Source organism: Caretta caretta, chromosome 1 (assembly GCF_965140235.1).
Source record: "Caretta caretta isolate rCarCar2 chromosome 1, rCarCar1.hap1, whole genome shotgun sequence".
In the NCBI taxonomy this organism is placed as follows: domain Eukaryota; kingdom Metazoa; phylum Chordata; order Testudines; family Cheloniidae; genus Caretta; species Caretta caretta.
The window spans coordinates 224,667,516-224,688,060 of record NC_134206.1 but is presented as its reverse complement, the minus strand read 5'-3'; the positions used below and the strand labels follow the sequence as shown (position 1 = coordinate 224,688,060).

The following is a 20,545-nucleotide window of genomic DNA, read 5'->3' as shown; positions in this document are numbered from 1 at the left end:
CTCCAAGTGTGATTGATTCAAAAGAAGTCACACATGGTAATTTTCAGTCCCCAAGAAAGAACCAAGTTGCTGGGGGCTCCTCTGTTACATAAAAGATAATCTAGCAGATAACTTTAGAAAACTAAAGCTCTATCTTCAATGTGAAACTATAACCCATATTTATTTTTGATTTTGGGCTTTTTGCTTCCCTTTGCTCTAGTGACATAAATGTAATGAGTTACTCCAGTATACTGGAGTAGAAGTTTAATATCTTAGCTGCTTTTCAGTAACCAAGGCAAAAAGAGAGGACACTGAGGGTAATGTGTCCAATTATGTACGTGCAATTATAGCTGACCAAGAATTGGTTTGTTTTTGGTGTTGGACAGCCTAGTTACCCAATGGAGACTTCCATAGCATGCAATGTAGCCATTGATTAGGAGAGCGAATGGGTTTTCCCAGCAAAAAGGGGATTTTTTTTAAGTGGCTAATTTAGGGGCCTCTTTGGCCTAGGCATATCCTTCTTACATGTTATATAAAGCAAGTAATCATCACCCCTCTGGGCTGGAGTTCTCACTTTCTTTAAATATGATTACTGTGGTTTACATTTGGGAATCATGTGTTCCAGTAAAACATTCTTACCTTTCAGCAGCTTTTATCCAAAAAACACTCTTGTTCCTATGGCCTTTAGGCAGCTAGCAGAGTTGCTAGCTAAACCAAGTAGGTGAAATTAACAGAAGGCTGGCTGAATGCTTCAGGGACCACTCTGTATCAGTGTCACAAATTCTCTTGGTTTTATATAAAGCCCCAGATCTTGGATACAACTAACTGAGAATGAGAGCTGGTCAGAAGTTTGACAAAAATTTTTTCCATCAGAAAATGCTGATTTGTCAAAAATGAAGCGTTCTGGAGGAATGCGTTTATTGTCACAAAAACTTTTGACTAAAACCATACATGTTCCTGACAGAAGCCTGGCTGGTTTTCTGACTGCCCCCTCAGCTGCCTGACTAGTGGGACATTTCTGGTCCCACCACTCTGTGGAAAAATTCACACATCCAACATGTTTTTCCAAATTGTAAAATTTTCCACTGAAAGGAAATTCTAGTTCCCACACAGCTCTAGTGAGATTTCTGCTTTTACCTTTTTCTAAAGCACCTAGCCCTCATGGTTGCATAGAGCGGCCAGAAACTGTGACTGCTTTTGAAGTGTTGGAATTTGGCAACAGTACCTTCTCCCACCTCACTAAATCCTACTCCACAAGCTGTCCCTCTCCTACAGCTAGAGCTTTATTCAAGCAGAGAACTGTTTTGCAAGCCATATACCTTTAGCTAGCTAAAATGCTTTGCTATCTTCTTTAGGAAGCCACTGATCCAGTCTGGACCAGCAACTCCACTCTTCTTCACCTCCCAAGCACCGGAAATACATAATTTATAACAATAGGAGAGAATGGGTGAAAAGGAAGCATAAGTCTCAAGTGACAGGGAAGATAAAGAGTGTGGTGAGAGTGGCCAAAGGAAGAAAAAAATATGAAGAGCGGTAAAGAAAGTTAGAAGGTGGAGACAAAAAGCAGCATAAAAATAGTAAACCAAGGGGAGGGGAATGTAGATATTCTTATAGGGGACTTCCCCTCTGCCCCTAATTGAAGTGTATTAATGTAATAGGGAGGCCACCTCTGAGCACCTCCTTGTATGTAGGATGACACTACAGCACTGTGCCTCAGTTTCCCCTCCTGTAGTCCAATAACTTCACTTCAAGCTCCTCTTTCTCAATAACACCCCTCCTTAGAGCTGCTTTATTATTAACAACATTGTGCAAACAGGCCAAAATATATGTCCCCACACAAAGTCCATGCATAACCCATTGGAAGTAGTCATGAAAATCCTAAGATATTTCATTTCTCAACACCCTACATACAAGCACCTATGACCAGTCTCTGTCAGTCCTCTTCCAACCCTGGATAGCCACCTCAGCAAGAACTGCCCCCAGCCTCTGCTGGGAGCGCCCCAACTGCCCCAGGCCCTCTCACTGTTTCCATGAGTCCAGGTCTCCAGCCCTGAAAATATCAGCTCCTCCCCTACCCTTAGCTGCACCTCAGAGCCAGCAGATATGTCCCTCTACTGCTCCCTGACCTTCAGCCCTGGTTCTCCAAGTTGGACATGCCAGCCAGCAAACCTCTCTTGCTGCTCTTCTGACTTCAGCCTTCCCTCAGGAACCACATACAGTCTGCCAGATCTAGTAACCTTCACCTACTGAGAAACTCAGGCTGCTCTGACTCAGCAAATCTTTCCTCCCTGTAGGTCCCTGGTGCCCTCTTTTAAGCCTAATTGGGAGGCAGCAGATAAGACACAAGGGTACTACCTCTGCTCCTTCTTAAAGGGCTAGTGTCACCTTAAGACATTTTTTCTCTAAAGAGAGGGCAGGCTAGTAGAGAAGGAGTGGGTAAAACCCTCTTATGCACACAGCCTTAATCTCACCAAAACTGTGCCCTACGCTGCCCCAGCAACAGGTGTCTTAGATTTCACTCTGAAAATCTAGCCACCCTAGATCTACATGAACTTTTCCTTTACATCTTGGTTGTCAGAATAGGTAAGTTTTAGAGCCAATGAGTTATTTAAAAGATTAAGCAATCTTTCACTGAGACTGAATGGTTCACTTTTCAAATTGTATTTTGAGCTATTTAATTACAATTATACTGTTCCGTTAAACTTTGTACTAACATTTCAAGGGCAAACTGCTTAGGTTAATACATGCATAATTATCTTTAGCAGGGTAATAAACAACCACCTAGCAAAGGGATGACAGCCCACTAACTCTTATAAATATGCATCCAGTACGTATAAACTCCTACACTTCTGTTGCCATGTGGTTTAGTCTAGCTTACTGAAACCAAGTTGAACATTTCAACAGTTTCAAATATATTTTCAGTGCTACTTCAAATTTGCTCAAGTACGTAGCACTATTTGACATTCTGCAAATAAACTTTTAACCATTGCTACTTTGAGAAGATGAGCTAAATGCCTGCCACGGCTAATTTTGAATACTTCCTGTCTAGCTAAACACCATCAGGAACACTACTCAGGAACTGATCTACCCAATCTATTTGTCTCTGGTCAAGTAAATTGCTGACTCAGTTTCCCCATCTGTAAAATGGGGGGGGGGGCTTATTTCATATGTGTGATGTGAGGAATAACTAACACTTGTAATGCACCTTGTATTAAAAAGCAGTTTATAAATACTAAAAAGCACTCTTATTATGGCAACTTCAATCTATATCTGTATAACTGGTCATGGATGAGTTTTGAGTGAAGGAGACCAGTGGTCCTTCACAATAACTTTGAGTTGCAAGCAGAAAAACATAAAATGTCTTGCCATTTCAGACACTTTTTATGAAACTGGCACAAATACGAGTTATTTTTTAAGCTTTTACATTCCATATTAATATTTAGCTCTTCACAGCTTCCAAGTTCTTTACAAGTTAACATAATTCCCTTTTGAAGGATCTTAAGTTTTTAATATAGACTATGCCCTCCCCCCCCCCATTCTGTTTGCACCAATCCAGCACTGACAGACTGTGTTCACACATGCTCTAAGTTTGACAGCAATACTTAATGGGGATCCACTTAACTTCTTAGAGAATCTGTTTTTCTACACCTTGTTTTCCCTGTGGCTAAAACTCTCTAACTCAATTCTGTAACCTTAGTAATTCCTTTGAGTACCTAACATTTGGTATCCTCCACTAATTTTTGTGCCTTCTTGCATGTTGTTTTCTTTTATTCCCATTGTGTCTTGTTAGATGGCATATGCACTTGGATGTGTTTTCCTCTTTATCTCTTTTCCACTGCAATCAAAACACCATCCTCTTTCTCCACTAAGTACAGCACACCAACACCTTCTATTGCATGCCTGGTAATTCCTCTAAATGTCCATGCAGCTTTCACTTGTGTGGCAAACATGACTTAAAGGATCCGTTTTCAGGATTTTAATATCTTTATCATTGTGCTCAGGTGTGGAGAGCTGCTCTGTAAACTGAAAGAAAGAGCAAGCCTGCTCCACACAGCTTTATTCTGCTAAGTGACTCCTTCAGCAAATACCACAGCCTTCACCATGTGTTGTACCCTTCACTTTGAGTCTCCAAGGGTAAGATTTGTGAAGGGACTTAGCCACTGCAAGACTGAGCATCATGGCGCCTAACTTTTAGGAGCCTAGAAAAATCATAGGAACAACATTATGATCCACAAAGCAGAGTTAGGAACCCATGCTCCTTTTACAAGGAATGGGGGAGAAGCGGGCACTTAAGAATGTGATCCACAACAGATAGCAGGCTGGGGGGAAGCCATCGAAGCTAGTCAATGGGAGATGCCGACCAGAGGGATGTGTTGCCCTCCCCTCTTGCAGAGTTGGTCTGGTCTGCAGGGAAGCACCTATTGCTGCTAGTGATCCCTTAACAAGAACCAGTGGCCTGAAATCAAGTAGTTTAGGTGCCTAAGGGGTTTCTTGCAGGAATGAGTTTAGCACCTGCATTGCTCCCCACAAAATGGGCAGGGGCAGGGGGGTGAGAAAGACTCTGTAGCCTAATGGTTAGGGCACCCACCTTGTAAGTGGGAGACCCAGGGTCCAGTCCCCTTGTTCCATTCAGTCTTCCGTTATTTATCCACCATTTCACCATGAGAGACTGAGGGAGCCCGATCTGAGAATATCCCATAGGTCAGTGGTTAGAGCACACTCCTGAGTGGTGGGAGACCGCTGTTCAACCCCTCTCTGATGGGGCAGGGCAGGGTGGGGGAATGAACCTAGGTCTTCTACATCCCAGGTGAGTGCTCTAAACACTGGGTGGCAGCACCATTTCTGCTACCACCTCCTCTTCCAGATGGATTTTGAATAGGAGCCTCTTCTATAAGCATGCTCAGAGGTCGCCTACTGTATCAGGCCCAGCATGCAACAAGGGCAGGTGAGCACCTATCTTCCCCTAGTTCGTGAATTGCTCTAGATCAGAGGTCCCCAAACTGTGGGACACACACCCCAAGGGGGACATGGAGGAACCTCCAGAAGAGGCGTGGCAAAAAGTTTGGGGACTGCTGCTCTAGATTTTAGGTGGGAGGTGGGCATCTGGATGCCTGGAGGGAGGCAGCAGTGTGCATGCCTCAGGATCTAAAACTTGTACCCAGAGAACTTTTACAGAGAAAAGTTAGGTGACAAATGAGTTTAGGCGGCAGCCAAGCAGAAATATCATGAATCACAATGGTGCCATGCACAAGAACTTAGACACCAACCTTTGGAGTTTAGGCACCTAAATTGCTTCGTGGATTGCCCCTTTAGGGGCTCAGTCATGCAATGTGTTACCCATCTCACAGAATCAAGCCTTTAAAGCTCACTCCTGGAAGATGTGGCATGCCCTCCATTCCCAATGTGGGCACTGCACGAATCACAGAATTGGGCCCTAAATCCCTTAAATTTGCAGCAAGAGCAGATTAGTGTGTAAAGTTCTAAGGGAGACCAAATGGCCAATGACTTTCAAAAATGTTTTCTTCTGTATGTCTTTTTTTGGCAACAGGGACTGAAATGCCACAGTAACTCAAATACTGCGGTGCAGTACTTGTTTTTAATGGTATCTACTTTACAGTCTTTCCCATGAAACTAAAAAGCATGTTTTTAAAAATGTGCAGTAAATGGCATACAAAAAAATTCCACCACAATCATCAATAACGCTAGCGAAACAAATTATGTGTCCCCATGGATTTAAAGAAGAATACAACCTTAAGACTTGTGAGAATCACAAAGAGAAGTGTATTTTGTGTTAAAGCATATGCATCCAGTAGCAACCTCCTCCCAATCCGTGACATTCATCCAGTCAAACACGCCACCTTAAACAGTTAAGGAACGTGCCCTTTAAGAAATAAATGAAACTTTATTTAGCTTTTTTCCTAATCTTTTATAACTTTCCATAACAGATTTCACTTCTTTCTTGTATTGTTCTCAGATACCAGAAATAGAGCAGTACGCTTACACTTTGCTCAACCCCCTAGCATCTAAAGTCTGCTATACCATGGGGGGAAACCTATCAACAGACAGGTCTGCAACTGGTGTGTATGCCAAATATAACTAGTATATTTCTAATTCAGAACACTTAGCAGCCCAACTTCTGTGTAAAAATTCTAAACAGTGTTTCTTACCAGTACAAGCAATTACATAGAGAAAGTTTAATTCAGTAATACCTTAGCGAGACTATTGCCACATTCAAATCTGAATTTTGATTTTGAAGTCATGAGACTCACACATGCCGTCATATGCGCCTTATGGCTTTGAACTTTAGGTGTTATTTATGTTGTGCATATTGTAATCACATCACTTGGGGACTCTTATTAAGGGGAAATATCTGTCTGCACTCCAGTGATACTTGTTCCAAGGATCCAAAAGGGAATTAGAGGGCGCCCTAGAGATAAAGAATTACAAATAATGGGCTCCAAGTTCCATTTACTGATAACAGTAAGAGAAACACTATGTTAATTTACTTGCTGAATGCTTTTAGCAGTGATTTTCAACTTGTGGTCTGTGAACCTCTGGGGGTCTACAAACTATGTCTAAGATTTTCAAAGGGGTCTGCACTTCCAGTTGAAAATTTTGAGGGGTCTGCAAATGAAAAAAAATGTTGAAAATCACCGCTTTTAGTATCAGTAAATGAGAGTTGTTACATTAGAGGTAGTCTACAGAAAGTCCACAAGTTCAAGCCTTCTATAATTTTCCATGTACGAACTATTTACTGCTAATGATTAGAGGTCGACCAAATTTGCGGCTGTGAAAATCATGTCACGGACCATGAAAACTGGTCTCCCCTGTGAAATCTGAAGGCAGAGCAGCAGCTTCTGGCTGGGCACCCGGCTCTAAAGGCAGCGCCACAGCCAGCAGTAGCACAAAAGTAAGGGTGCCAGTACCACATCACCCTTCCTTCCCCCCTGCTGCTGGCGGCGGCGCTGCCTTCAGATCTGGGTGCCCAGCCAGCAGGCACGCTCACCTCTCGCCCTGCGTCAGACAGTGCCGCCACCAGCAGCAGCAGAAAAGTAAGGGCGACAATAGCACAACACCCTAACAGGCCTGCGACCCCCTTTTGGGTCAGGACCCCCCAGTTTGAGAAACACTACGGAGAAATCACACATTTCATGGGTTGGCACGGAATAAAGAGCAAATTTTGCATCCATGAAATTTGTTATTTATGCTGTGGCCAACCTGCAAAAAGTGTTATTTCTCCGCAATTTAAGTAGACCCCGCTAATGAGCTCTGAAACATGACAATACTTAGCTAAATATTTTTAAAATGTAAACTATAGCAGCAGCCCTTAATTTTTCAATTGCCTTAGTCATTAACATTACCACAGTATTTCCTACACTAAATTTAGGGAATACAATAACATGAGAAAAAGTAAGGATGAATAGTTAAATACTCAGATCAGGAAATGACAATATTTAGGGTGCCTTAGTAACCGTAACTCTTTTTCATATTTATATACATTATGATACAGCCTTCAACTACTGGATCACATTATTTTCACAGAATTTTTACGAAGAACTTAGCTTTACATCCATATCTTTTTTCCTGATACGCTTTCATTCTTGTGTACTTATTTTCAGTGTTATAATGATTCAGTATCTTTACTGACACACTTTTTAATCTTTTCTCTAAGGCATGTATTTTAATAACTTAGCCTCAGATCCACAGAGGCATTTAGGTGCCTAACTCCCATAGAAATCAATGGGAACTAGCCATGTACTATGCAATTTCTTCTAAAGCAGGAGCTCAGCATTTATTGGATATAGTCTGAAAGAGGCAGTTGACTAAGCTAACTTAGTGGCAGTCTAGGGCCTAAAATGCCATGCTACATGCCAACAAATGTTCACTATTACTCTTTGTAGTTATACTTGCACCATTTTACACCACATGCAACTGATTATTCCATACTTCTCAAATGACTATAAGGGTTTGTCTGACATACGTGGAATATTACTTCAGATGCTACACAGCTTGGTTGCGTCGAAGGTTGTGGAAAACCCTAACCCAGAGTTTCTAATACCCTGAAAAGAGAGAACAGCTGGAGATTCCATTAAGTCCAATTGGGGTCTTGCTACGGCTGATCAATTTTACAACTCAGATTCAAAAGTAGTTAGAAAAAAGCCGATGATAAATTAGATGAGAAACAATATGTGATCATATAAAGTGAAGAACTGAAGTATAATGAAGATATGCTAGGGGTCAGTTAAATTTGTGCATACAGTCTTGGTCAGTTGCTGACTTGACTGCTTCACCATGGGATCTTAAAGTTCTCTTAATATAGGCTTTTAAAAATATATATAGTCTGAGCTGGGGAGGGGGTTGAAAGGAAGAAAAACCCTCCATAATGTGATCATGTATGGCTTGATAATCCTAGAATGTCCCACCCCTACACCACATAAGGTCTGCAGTACAAAATCCCACTGCTGTGCTCCTTAAAAGCTGTGTAGCTCTTACCTGACAAGATACTGAAGGAATGAGAAGGCTGCTGTTCGTTTGGTTTTTGAATACACCTAGGTGAAGTAATCTGGGATGTTTGCTCTAAGAATAAGATTTTTCTTATTTAAAACCTATACAGTATTTTTCACTCAAGGACCTCAAAGCCCTTTTTGATTACTACTTAGACCTCAGCATACCCCTCTGAAGAAGGTATTGCAATCATCATGCTGTAGTTTAACCATTTGTATAAAGTAACTTTTAACATTCACAAAACAAGAAAATAGCATAGGTGGGAAAAGAACCCAGGAGTCTGTCAGCTAGTCTTCTGCTCTAACCACGAGGCCAAGCTGGGGTGTGAATCTAGCTTGTACTAACCTGGCGGTGGACCAGGTGTCCATGGGGACCCTGCTGATGCCTGTTAACCATTTGTTCGTGTGCTTTGATCTAGTCCCCTTTCAAATAGGACTAGATCAAAGTTCATTAATGAACACTTAATGCATGTCAGCAGGGTTCACATGGTCAGCTGGTTTATGGCAAGCTAGTGCAGGATAGATTCACACCTCAGCCTGCCATCAACATAGACAAGAATTTCATCTCCCTTTTCAAACAGTCCTTGTTTTCTCTGCTGAGTGCCAACGTGGGTTTCAACCTGTGCTAACTGTACCAGTGATTATAATGTGAACATCTGTTCACTGAGAACTCGACTGAGGCCAAAAACTTCTTTCTTATCTCCTGCAACAGACATGAAGTCGTCTTCACTACTGACTTGGCCCAGACTCAAACCACTTGCCTATAGGGGAAAGGTTCACTCAGTCATGATAAATCCCTGAGCCATCCTGATGTCCCTTCCCCCACACCTCCATCTAAATTATTTTCAGCGACTAAGCCGACTGTACTAAATACTAGTTCATCCATCTTGGACAGTAACAGTGTCTGTGATAAGTTAATAGTACCATCAACTTCACATTTTTACATTGCTCCATAATACAAATAAATACAAATGTAAAAGGTTTCTGATGCAAATATAAACCTTGACTTAGAAGTCAAAAGGGGCCAGATTCTCTCACCTATGTAAAAAAGGAACACTTCCCATGGAAATCTGCACATTACCCCACAGCAAGTTGTTGGGAAAGCGGTATTTACCTCCATGTAGGAAAGGCTACAGGGCCCTTGCTAAGCTCTCCTCCCTCCAGGGAGCCATGGGAGGCCAGAGTTGTTAACGTCGGTCCTGTGCCCCTCACATCAGCTCCAGCATGTGGCAGCTCCACCTGGGCGTCTTGTAGTCTGGTTAATGAGCTGTACTGAGCATATATACAACATTTGATGGGGAAAGAGGGGGAAACAGTAGGCATCCCCACAGCCCTCCCTTAGTCTGCCTGCTCCCTTCATGTGGACACAGAATAATACAAAAAGACCTCTGCAGAATGCAGTGGTGGGAAGGACATGGCACCTTGAAAGTACCTGAGTTTTTCTTCCATGCAAAAGTGTGTAGATCCACACATGGATCTTTATGTGCAGCTCAGAGGAGTTGTGATCTGCCCATAGAAACAAGTTGAACTCTAAGTGAAGGATCTCTCCAACTTTCAAAAAGCACTGTCAGATACACAGACCACTGTGCATCACGCTTATCTTCAGTCTTGTACTCAACTTCTAACTTCTGTGTCTGAAACTAATGGGCCAAGCTCTGCTCTGGTTTACACTAGTGTAAATTCCATGCAGCTCCACTGACTTTAAATAACTTTCATTCTTTAACTGAGTGGAGTTACACCTGATTGACACTAGTGTGAGGGCAGAACTTGGTCATATATATGATTACAAAGTAGTGGTTCTCTTGGTTTAACTTTCCTTTAAGCTGGAGATGATCACTTTTCCACCATCAAAGTCTCTTATCTTCAAGAGAGTAGCTGTGATACACTAACTGCTAAGTGTAAACTGTGAAATTATTAGAATATTTAAAAAAATAATATTTGCACTTCTATCTTGATGGCTGGCAATGTCCATTTTACTTTGAAAATCTCTGGTTCAAGGGTAACAGACTACAGCAATTCCCAACCTGCCATAATACTGGCTTAATAGCAGAAGGAGATCATCGTGTGAATAAGAAACATTTTAGTATCGAATATGCAAGTTCTCTTTTCAATAGCAAACAGTACTAAAGCAGAATACGTACAGGTTTCCTTTTGGTCAACTCTTATCTTAAGTTTCAATGACAGAAACGTTTTAATGAGACAACACAAGTGAATAAAGATAACAGGGCTTGACCCTCAACTCTATGTTAGGTTTCTGTACTGTTGTTTCTATAAATGCCCTTGCTTTCCAACAGGGTGGCCACCATTAAGTAGTAGCTAAGAAATTCCAGTGGCAGTTAATAAAAATAATTTTATATCTTACTTGTTGTTCGGTGCTACTCAGCTCACTGTATCTGACACAGAATGTCCTCTCTATCACTTGCAGTCAGAAAAGAACAGAATCCTTATCTCCTTGCCAGGATATGAACAACCAGCTAAATGAAAGTTGTTTCCTTTTCTAGGGTGCACATATAACAAAAAACACTTCCCCGCCATCAGCCACAACTTTCTTGTGTCTTCATATTTGCCATCTGGGACTTCATTACAGTGAACCTCAGCTGCATCTATTTTCTGACCACTTACCCCTTCCCAGTCAGCTTCTCTGCCCCTGAGATCTGGCATGAAAACTGGACTGTGCATTTGAATCCTAATGAAATGTCTCTCACCAAACTCTTGGGAGGTCCCCGAAGACCTGGACACATAGCATACCCTGTCACATAGTCTAGAACATTAGTCAGATAAAATGTATTTACTATGCTTTGTGTTCATTGTTATCTGATTCCTAAACTGGGGTGGAATCATTTTGTCATTGAGGAAAATTGGCTGCCCTTATCTCTTTCCAGCCAAAGGGCATGCCTATGCTAAATGAGATATTTAAGAAACCTAACAGTATTTTAGATTATAATCCAGCCACTTGTTATTCAAAATGCAAACTAACAAAATGTTTCACCAAGATACAAAACATATAAGATGTCCCAATCATAGCTAAAGGATTTAGCTATCTGGATTTGCATAGTAACTTCAATTAAATATAATCTACTTTCATCTTTTTTTACGCTCATAGTAGAAAGTAATTGGAGGAATAAAAAGCAAAACTTTGGTGCATAAAGGGAGAAACACAATACCTATGTCTTATTAAAGTGAATTTGTCTGCCATGCTACAATACCCCAGGGTCAAAATTACACCACACAACTACTTCAAAAACAAAATCTGAGGGTTATACAGTGCTATCTTGGCATGTGAGTGGGATTTAAGCAAATGCATACAATAGTTTAGAACTAAATTCAAGCAAGGCATTCCTGTGTCTGGACTAAAGACCATAAGGTCAGCAGCTGGACTCTAAGATATATTGATACCCAATTCTTTAAGGAGCTTCAGTAGGAACAGAAAAATGGTTGGCACAAAAGAGAATCAAGACACCATATACTGTGCACCACTGCTATCTCTGCTGCCCTCTATTCTCCTTCTGCCCACAAATTTAATCTTTCATTCTGTTCATGAGAGTGCTTTCAGGGTTCACTTGTCCAAACTTGTGGTCACCCTGCCTTGCCTTTTTTCACAGTATGTGCACTTTTCATAGCTGAACTGGAAGTACCTGTCTTTTTTTATCTGACTCCAGTCCCATTTGGATATTAGTTCCCCACAGGTTTGTAAATGACTAATGTTGTCACTGTAGTATGTGAAGAATTTGAGGAGAGTTAATGAAAGCTGTGCATCCAATTCCCCACATTCTACACAGAAAGATTTAGTCATAAAACTTCAGTTACATACAAGAAAGAAGGGCATTAAGATCCTAATGATCCATGTAACACGTGGATCACTTACAAATTAATGTCTGTAATGCATAAATGAAATGGGCAACATTTTTAAAGTGTCTTTTTAAGACACCAGCTTAGTTTAATAATAAAATTAATAATTACATTTCATCTTTTGATACTCAGTTTTTATTCATGTCATTATGGCCTTTACTCATATTTACTATTGTATGGTATATCTACACTTTGTAAAAATCCTTGTACTGTAAATGTATATACTATATGATCATTAGGGAGCTAAAGCACTTAGGTGGACATTTGGATGCAACTAATGTCTAAAGAATCGTTTACAAGTTTTCTTTTAATCAAAATAAGCACTTCTTAGTGAAAAGTTTTTAACAGTGGGGTGGATGAAGGAATTAAGTGGTTTTTAGTTTTACTAAAATCATTATGCCACTAAAAATAATAATAATAATTTTCTATTAACTCCAGTGGTGTCCCCCAACTGTGGTTGAGTTTTTTAAAAAATCACTGCCACAAGCACAAATTAAAGGTCAACCTTAGTTTGCTCTCATCATCAGTATTTCACATCTCAAACGCATTTTAGTGAGAAATAAATCCCAGTCTCAAATAGGCTTAAACCATGACCATTCACATATTTAAATCTACACAAATGAAATCTGTTTAAGCCTTAGGCATGATTATATACTATAAGTATAATCCTTGAAAGAGGCCCTATCCGTTTACTTGGCAAAATTTCATGAATCAAAACATCATTTGATAAAACCCAAGATAATCTTGAGGCAGAATGGAAATAAATAGTAATAAGACTATCTATTTTATGACTAACAGAGGCATCATGGTTTACCCTCATTTTAAAACATTGCTGTATCTTTCTAAGTGTTTTTTCCAAAAAGTAGGCATTTGACACTGACTTGCTCACTTGAAATGTGTGATGGTTTTCTAAGGATAAGGAATGCATGATCAGGCCCTAAGAAAGCACCAGAGACAAACACAAGAGCTATATTCTCCACTTTTCTTCATAACAAAGACTTTTTTTTTTTGTCTCAATCTTAATCTCAGTCAATGGTGAAACTCCCACTTGATTCAATGAGGGCAGGATCAGGCCCTTTACTGTAGCAAAAAGCAAATAATAATTACTGTTAAGGTATGTCCCATGGCAGCCCATGGCAGAGATCTTCCCAGTCTGGGTCGACAGATTAGGACTCGCCAGAGCCGGCTTTAGGGAAAATGGTGTCCTGGGTGAACTTGTATTTTGGCTCCCCTGGCCCGCTGGGTGCCACCCATTTCCCTTGGCCTCCATGGGTTCCCAGGCTCCCCATCCCTCTCCTGTGCCCCTAACCCCTGCACTCTGCTCACTTTGCCTAAACCCCTGCACTTCCCTCCTGCGCCTGCTAATCCCTGCACTCCCCTTCTGCGCCCACGTGGGGAAACTGACCTGCATGCACGGAGCAGCTGGCATTGCTGCTCGCTCCTTTCCACCCCCACCCCCCATGCTGCCCCTCCGCGCGCCCCTAGCGGGCTGTGAGTGGAGGAGCGACGTCAAGGCTCCTAGCATCCAGGTCACTTTCCCCACCTGGGCTGTGACCTGGATGCACGGAGCGCTTGGCGTTGCTTCTCACTTCCCCACTTACACCCCCCAGGGGGCACAGAGGAACATTGGGGAGGCAAGCAGTACCTGTGCGTCATCACTGCCTCCCCCCCCCCACCCATCCAGCCACACTGCTCTCCCCTCCATCGGGAGGAAGCAGGGAGCAATCTAGGCATGCCCCCACGCGGCACTCCCCTGCCAGCCAAGAGCAGTTTCCGACACTACACTGGCAGCGCGCGTTCTGCGCTGCTGCACAGCGCCCCCCTTGACCAGGGCACCCTGGGCGGTCGCCTGAATGGCCCACCCCTAAGGCCAGCCTTGGGGCTCGCAGGACTTGCGCTACTACACTAAAAATAGCCTTGTGGGCAGCATTTCTAAATTTCAGCTCGGGCTGGAGCTTGGGCTCTGAAGCCCACCCCTCTCTCTAGGCTTCAAAGCCGAAGCTCCAGCCTAAACTGCAATGTCCACACAGCTATTTTTAGCGCGGCAGCATGAGCCCCACGAGCATGAGTCTGTTAATCTGGGTGGGGGGGGCCTCACTGCTGCCCTTAAGCAGCATGTAAAGTGATAACTGAACTGTACTGTCCTGGTGGATGCTATAAGCAGCTCAAAGAAAATATTAACAGCTGTATTAATTTGCTACTACACAGATAAATCAAAGCCTTCATTTCCCCTCACTGTGTACTGCACAAGTGGTAAAATGACTAACTTGCTGCAAAGCTCCTATGGAATACTGATAACTCCAAGTTGTGTAAATTAACCCAAACTGAAATTAGAAGTGTAGCATTCAGGTGTTTGTACAAGAAGTTGACTTCAAAAAATGACTTGAAGTCAATTTTGCAACTGCAGGATGATCAATGCGCATCTACAGTCATATGATGTATCTGACCAGAACTAAGTCTTATACATCTCCTTGTCTACTGGAACAATGTAAATAAATTAAGACAGAGATAAAAAAAAGTGTGGTAATAGTACTGGACCTTTTTTGTCTTGGATATAGCAAGGATGAAGCACAGTAGTTGAAAGAGAAGCCACAAGTAAAAATAGAAACACTGAAGGACTCCAGTGAACCACACTAGAAAAATTAACATGTATAAGGCCTGATCCTTTTTGGAACAAGTAGTTCCATCCATTTCAGTGGGATTACTCATGTGAGCAAAGACTCTCCATGTGAGTAAGGATGCCAGACTGACTCATAGTACTCTGTTTTCCGGTAGACCATGAGTGCACATTTTCATATAGCTCTTACATCAGAAATTATGTGAAAGTATAGGTACTTACACAGTAAAATGGTAAATAAAACACTTCCATCCACTAGGCCTCTCCAGGAAGTTGTAGACATCTCCCTGCATACTAGTTTTGGTTAAGTAAGGGCCATAGAAACACTTCGTAGTGTAGGTCCTACGGATTTCACTTTCTGTCATAGGCGGGTTGCTGAGCTGGAATGCTGAATCCTTTGTGTCTTCCTCAGAGTTAGGGGGAATTCCTGATCCATTATTCACCATGGTATCTGAAGCTAGTGCCACTGAAGAATATTGCTTATTGTTTAGGTTCCCTGTGACTTCCAACAATCCTGAAGACTTCCTATGACCATGCAGACTACCTAACTGGGCGCTGGAGCTTTGACCCTGACCACAGAGGTTATACATAGAGTGCCCACCAGTTTCACCATTACCACAGGACATTCTGTAATGAAGCACAGGTATTGCTAACCCTGATCAATATTTAAAATCATAAAAGAAGGTATTGTATATCCTTTCTGTCCTGGGTGTTCTCCAATAACTGATAAGATGTCTTTCTGCCGTTATCCTGGAACTCCTCTGTGACACAACAGTGTGAGCCACCAGCCTGTCACCTGTTGTCACTCAGAGGCTCTGAAATTAAATCAGAAGAACATATTAGACAAGGGAGACACAAGAAGTAACTAGACGGTAAGACTTTTGTAGGGGGTGGAAAACTTAGATTCAATGTCATGACAATTAAACAAAAACAGGCTTAAAGGTTACTAAAATAGCACAACACAAGTAACAGAAGCACCTTACCTTCCTCTTAGGTGATTCTATCAAATCATTTTAAATTCAGTGAATACAGAAATCTCCTTTCCTGCAGATAGAACTGCTACAGCTGCAAATTTATCAGTGCTTCTGTTTTCTGACAGGTTTCAGAGGAACAGCCATGTTAGTCTGTATTCGCAAAAAGAAAAGGAGTACTTGTGGCACCTTAGAGACTAACCAATTTATTTGAGCATGAGCTTTCGTGAGCTACAGCTCACATCTGATGAAGTGAGCTGTAGCTCACGAAAGCTCATGCTCAAATAAATTGGTTAGTCTCTAAGGTGCCACAAGTACTCCTTTTCTGTTTTCTGAGAGTCTATACATTGACTATAAGCTCGCTGTGGGCTAAAGCATAGTATACATAGGTTTAAAATATGAAGCTTCATTATTATGTTGCATTCTGAAAGACTTGGCTAGGACGTCTACATTGTAGAACCATTTTAAGATTGAGAATGAGCAATTTCAGACATAAGAGGCCTGATCCTGCAATTGTAACTCCTGATGTGCTCAGTTTGAGTTTTGCTCAAGCAGCAACAAGAACAACAACAAAGCAGGACTGGAACTTTATTATGCTCCTTTAACTCACAATTTTGGAAGATCTGTGTTGTTGCAGTTTCTTTAAATGAAAGCTATAGGGCCTGATTCTGTTTTACAACAACTTTATATTGGTGGTAATTACACTGACCTAAGTGAAGTCCTGTTGGTGGAACAGTGTGGAAAATTTGGCCAATAAAGCTCAGCATGTACTTCATAAGACAGATTTGAATAGCTATAGTCTAACACCTACTAACACATGTCTACATTTATTTTTATATCAGAGTATAACAGTTTTGCAGGTGTTAGAAGTCTATTTTCTGAAGAGACATTTTTAAAATTGCCTCAATTCTTACACATGTCCATAAAAATATAAATATTCCGAGTTTTGCTTGCCCTCACAAAAGCAAGGCAATACGGGAATTACTGCTAAAATGATGGCTAGAACTCAAGTCAGGATGCCTATTATTTGCAGTTGATTTGCTCCTCTGTCAGAGGGGCCTCAAACATACCATATGATCTGCTATTACCTCAGCATAACGGAATAATTGAAAGTGGAATTTCAGCCTTAATTGCCTGGTTTTTGTCAAATTAAATTTATTTGTTCTGTTGCTTAAGATCTCAGCGCATGAGTGAATAAATTGTCATTTTAATACTTCTAAGCAGAGCCTCTCTTCCAAGGTATTTCATGAAATGTTTACATGGGGTAGTGGACTTGTTACCAAGTCAACTATTTTTTTCCTTAATGCATTTTGCAATGAGAAAAATATCCTTGTTAATCACACAGCTGACGGATAAATACTTCTAATCTCAATTTTCTCTAGCCATTTCCCTCCGTGCTAAAAAGCTATCGGGAACAATTGCAAATTTAAAGCAAGAAGCCTTTCAGCCCACCCAATTCACAAGAGGAACTGAGGTTAAACAAATATCAGAACTATTCTCACTCATTCCAATTCATTTTACAGGGCTTAAGGGTAACCAGACAAGTGCTACGAACAAAGGTCTGTTAATCAGCATTTGCAACCAAAGCTACATCAAAAACTAGCGTGCTTAATCAAAAAAAAGGAGATTCCACACACACACAGAAATAAAATGAAGAAAAACCTGAAACCATCTGGCAAGCAGCACATACTCTCTCCTATTGTACGTCCCTTTTCTCCTCTTCTCTGCTCCTCAGCTACATATGGCAGATTTCATAGGTGCAGAGAGAACTGTTGTCTGACTCTGCCCCCTAGCTTATCAAGCCCCACCCTCACCCATCCAGGGTAACCTCCCTTATATCTCCCTTGTCTGTTTTTCCTTGGAAGTAGGTGTGAGGCAAAAAAGGAATTAGGGACTCCCAGTTCTGATGGTCTTATCATGTCAGAGAGGAGCATTTGTGCTTCTCTGCTATTATGTCACTAGCAGCAGACATAAGCAATAGTTTAGATGTTCAATTCTCCCCCTGCCCCCTTGACACAACCACCCATCTTTTCCTACCTATGTATAACTAATTAAAAGGATTAATAATGACATTTCCTTCACAACCTTTTGAATTTAATTATGCACTGGTAGGGGCTGGGTCTATGCCTTTGTAGCAGTCTCTTATATTCAAGAGCCTAAGCAGGCTGCCTATCTTTTCTCACTGAAGATTTGGTGAAGCCAATAGCAGAGGATCATTATGTGTGCCTTATCTATACCATGTCAGGATGGATTTATCTTTTTCTTCATTGCCTTTTCTGAACTGACACTAATTTTTCTTATTCCAATGGAATGAAGAGAGCACCCAAAAGGTAGACCCCTCAGCATTATGTTTCTCAGCTTGTTGCTGAGCCTTGTGATCATGCCAGAAAAGTTGTTAATTCTGATTTTTTTATTGTTTCACTTCTTTGAAACAAAATAGTTTCCTGTGGGGAATGCCAGGAATTTGACCCAGAGTTTTCACCCAGTATGTGCAAGATCACTTACCTAAGGGTTTCAGAGTAGCAGCCGTGTTAGTCTGTATCCGTAAAAAGAAAAGGAGTACTTGTGGCACCTTAGAGACGAACAAATTTGTTAGAGCATAAGCTTTCATGAGTAGCTCACTAAAGCTTATGCTCTAATAAATTTGTTAGTCTCTAAGGTGCCACAAGTACTCCTTTTCTTTTTACCTAAGGGTGAATCAAAGAAACTAGAGTGGGAAAGGCCCATTACATCCACTCTCCTGGCAATGCAGGACTGTTCCATTTTCCTTTGTTTTGTACTCCAGATCTAAATGTTCCTAACAAGGAGGCTTGCATCGTTTCCCTTGGAAGAATATTCCAGTCAAACACTTTCAGAAAGTTCTTAGTTTCTTAATTTTCTCTGACTGCTCCTAGTTGCACCTGTATGTACAACCGCAAAGAATTTTTCTTGTTCTTAGGTATGTACCGTTTCAAATATTTGTAGATGTATCATGTTAATTAGCCCTTAGCTATCTATAAACTAATCTATACACATTTACCTCTTTCCACAAGTCAATCCCTTCAGAACACTGAATTTTTGTTGCTCTCTTTCATTTGCTTCTTTCTAGTTATATAGTGTCCAGGTAGTGCTGAATGTGAACCATAGAGAAGGATTGTCACCTGCCTGAAACCATCCATACTCTTCCAGAAAGGTGGCCCAGTTTCAATGAAAAGTTTGAGAGTCTGTCAGAAAACCTGGCTCATGTCTTGGGTCTCTTACAAAAGTTTTGCACCACACTGGCTTTCACTCACCCTTTGCACCTTATGCTCCCTTTTGCCTCTATTAACATCCTCTATGATTTCTTCCTCATCCTTTCATATGGTAGTTTTCCAACTGCAAGAATTATTATTGGTTGCACTCATCCCCAAATCCTCTCAAAAGTACTTGTATTTCTATTCCCACGTGAAAATTGTCCAGCAAAGTTATTCAAGAATAACATGTATCCAAGGCCATGGAAATAATTACCTTTGAATACCTCTGAGCATTTCAAAGCCTTTTATAGACAAACTACACAACATTCCTGTGAGAAAATATCCTCACCATTCTATAGAAGAAGAAATCAAGGCACCGAATAATGACAGATCTCACAGTGAATATGAAGCAGCAATAGAACCCAGATTGTCCTGGACTGGGAGAGGAAGGATTGTCCAGTGGCGAGACTGCTACCTTGGACTGTTGGGAAATATGGGCTCAATTCCAGTTCCACTGGTCAAGTTACTTATCTCCGTGCCTCAGATCCCCGTCTGTGAAATAGGGTTGGGAATTATCTTTCTCAAAGGGGTGTTGTATAGTTTCATGGTCTATAAAACGCTTTGAAACCCAGACAGCATGCAGTACCTAACAATGCTTCCCTACCTCACATGGGTGTTGAGAGGATAAATATGTTAGATTATGAGCAGAGATAGGGTCTACCTATTGAGGAAGGGGAAGAGCATCTTTGCATACAGACTGGCTAACCTAGTGAGGAGGGCTTTAAACTAAGTTCAATGGGGGCAGGAGACTAAAGCCCACAGGCAAGTAAAAAACATAGAGATGTGGGGAAAGGGTTGGACTCTTGGGGGAGCATGGGCCATTATCACAGGGATCAGTGAGGGAGACAAGAAAGTACATAGAGGGGAAATCAAATTAGTATCTTAGATGTCTGTATACTAATGCAAGAAGTATGGAGAACTAGAAATGCTAGTTAATAAACACAACTGTGACATAGCTGGCGTCACAGAGACTTGTTGAGATAATGCACATGACTGGAATATTGGTACAGAAATGTACAGCTTGCTCAGGAAGGACAGGCGGGGAAAAAAGGGAGGAGGTGTTGCCTTGTATATTAAAAATGTATACACGTGGGCTGAGGTTGAGATGGAAATTGGAGACAGATTTGTTGAAAGTCTCTGGGTAAGGGATAAATGGGGTAAAAAACAGGGATGATGCCATGGTAGGGGTCTACTACAGACCACCTAACCAGGAAAAAGTGGTGGATGAGGCTTTTTTAAACAACAAAATCATCCAAAGCACAGGACTTGGTGGCAATGGGGGACTCCAACTACCCACACATCTGTTGGGAAAATAACAGCAGGACACAGATTATCCAACAGGTTCTTGCAGTG

General features: G+C 41.4%; 1 protein-coding gene across 1 annotated transcript in view; it reads right to left on the bottom strand.

Annotated features, from left to right (window-relative positions):
• Window positions 1–15,739, bottom strand: part of LOC125624109 (potassium voltage-gated channel subfamily KQT member 1) — a 765,256-nt gene extending 749,517 nt beyond the window's left edge. The window contains exon 1 of the mRNA XM_048824460.2: window positions 15,172–15,739. Coding sequence (XP_048680417.2) covers window positions 15,172–15,575 — 404 coding nt within the window. The 5' untranslated portion in view covers window positions 15,576–15,739. The remainder of the gene's footprint in view (window positions 1–15,171) is intronic.
• Between the last annotated feature and the right edge of the window lie 4,806 nt (window positions 15,740–20,545).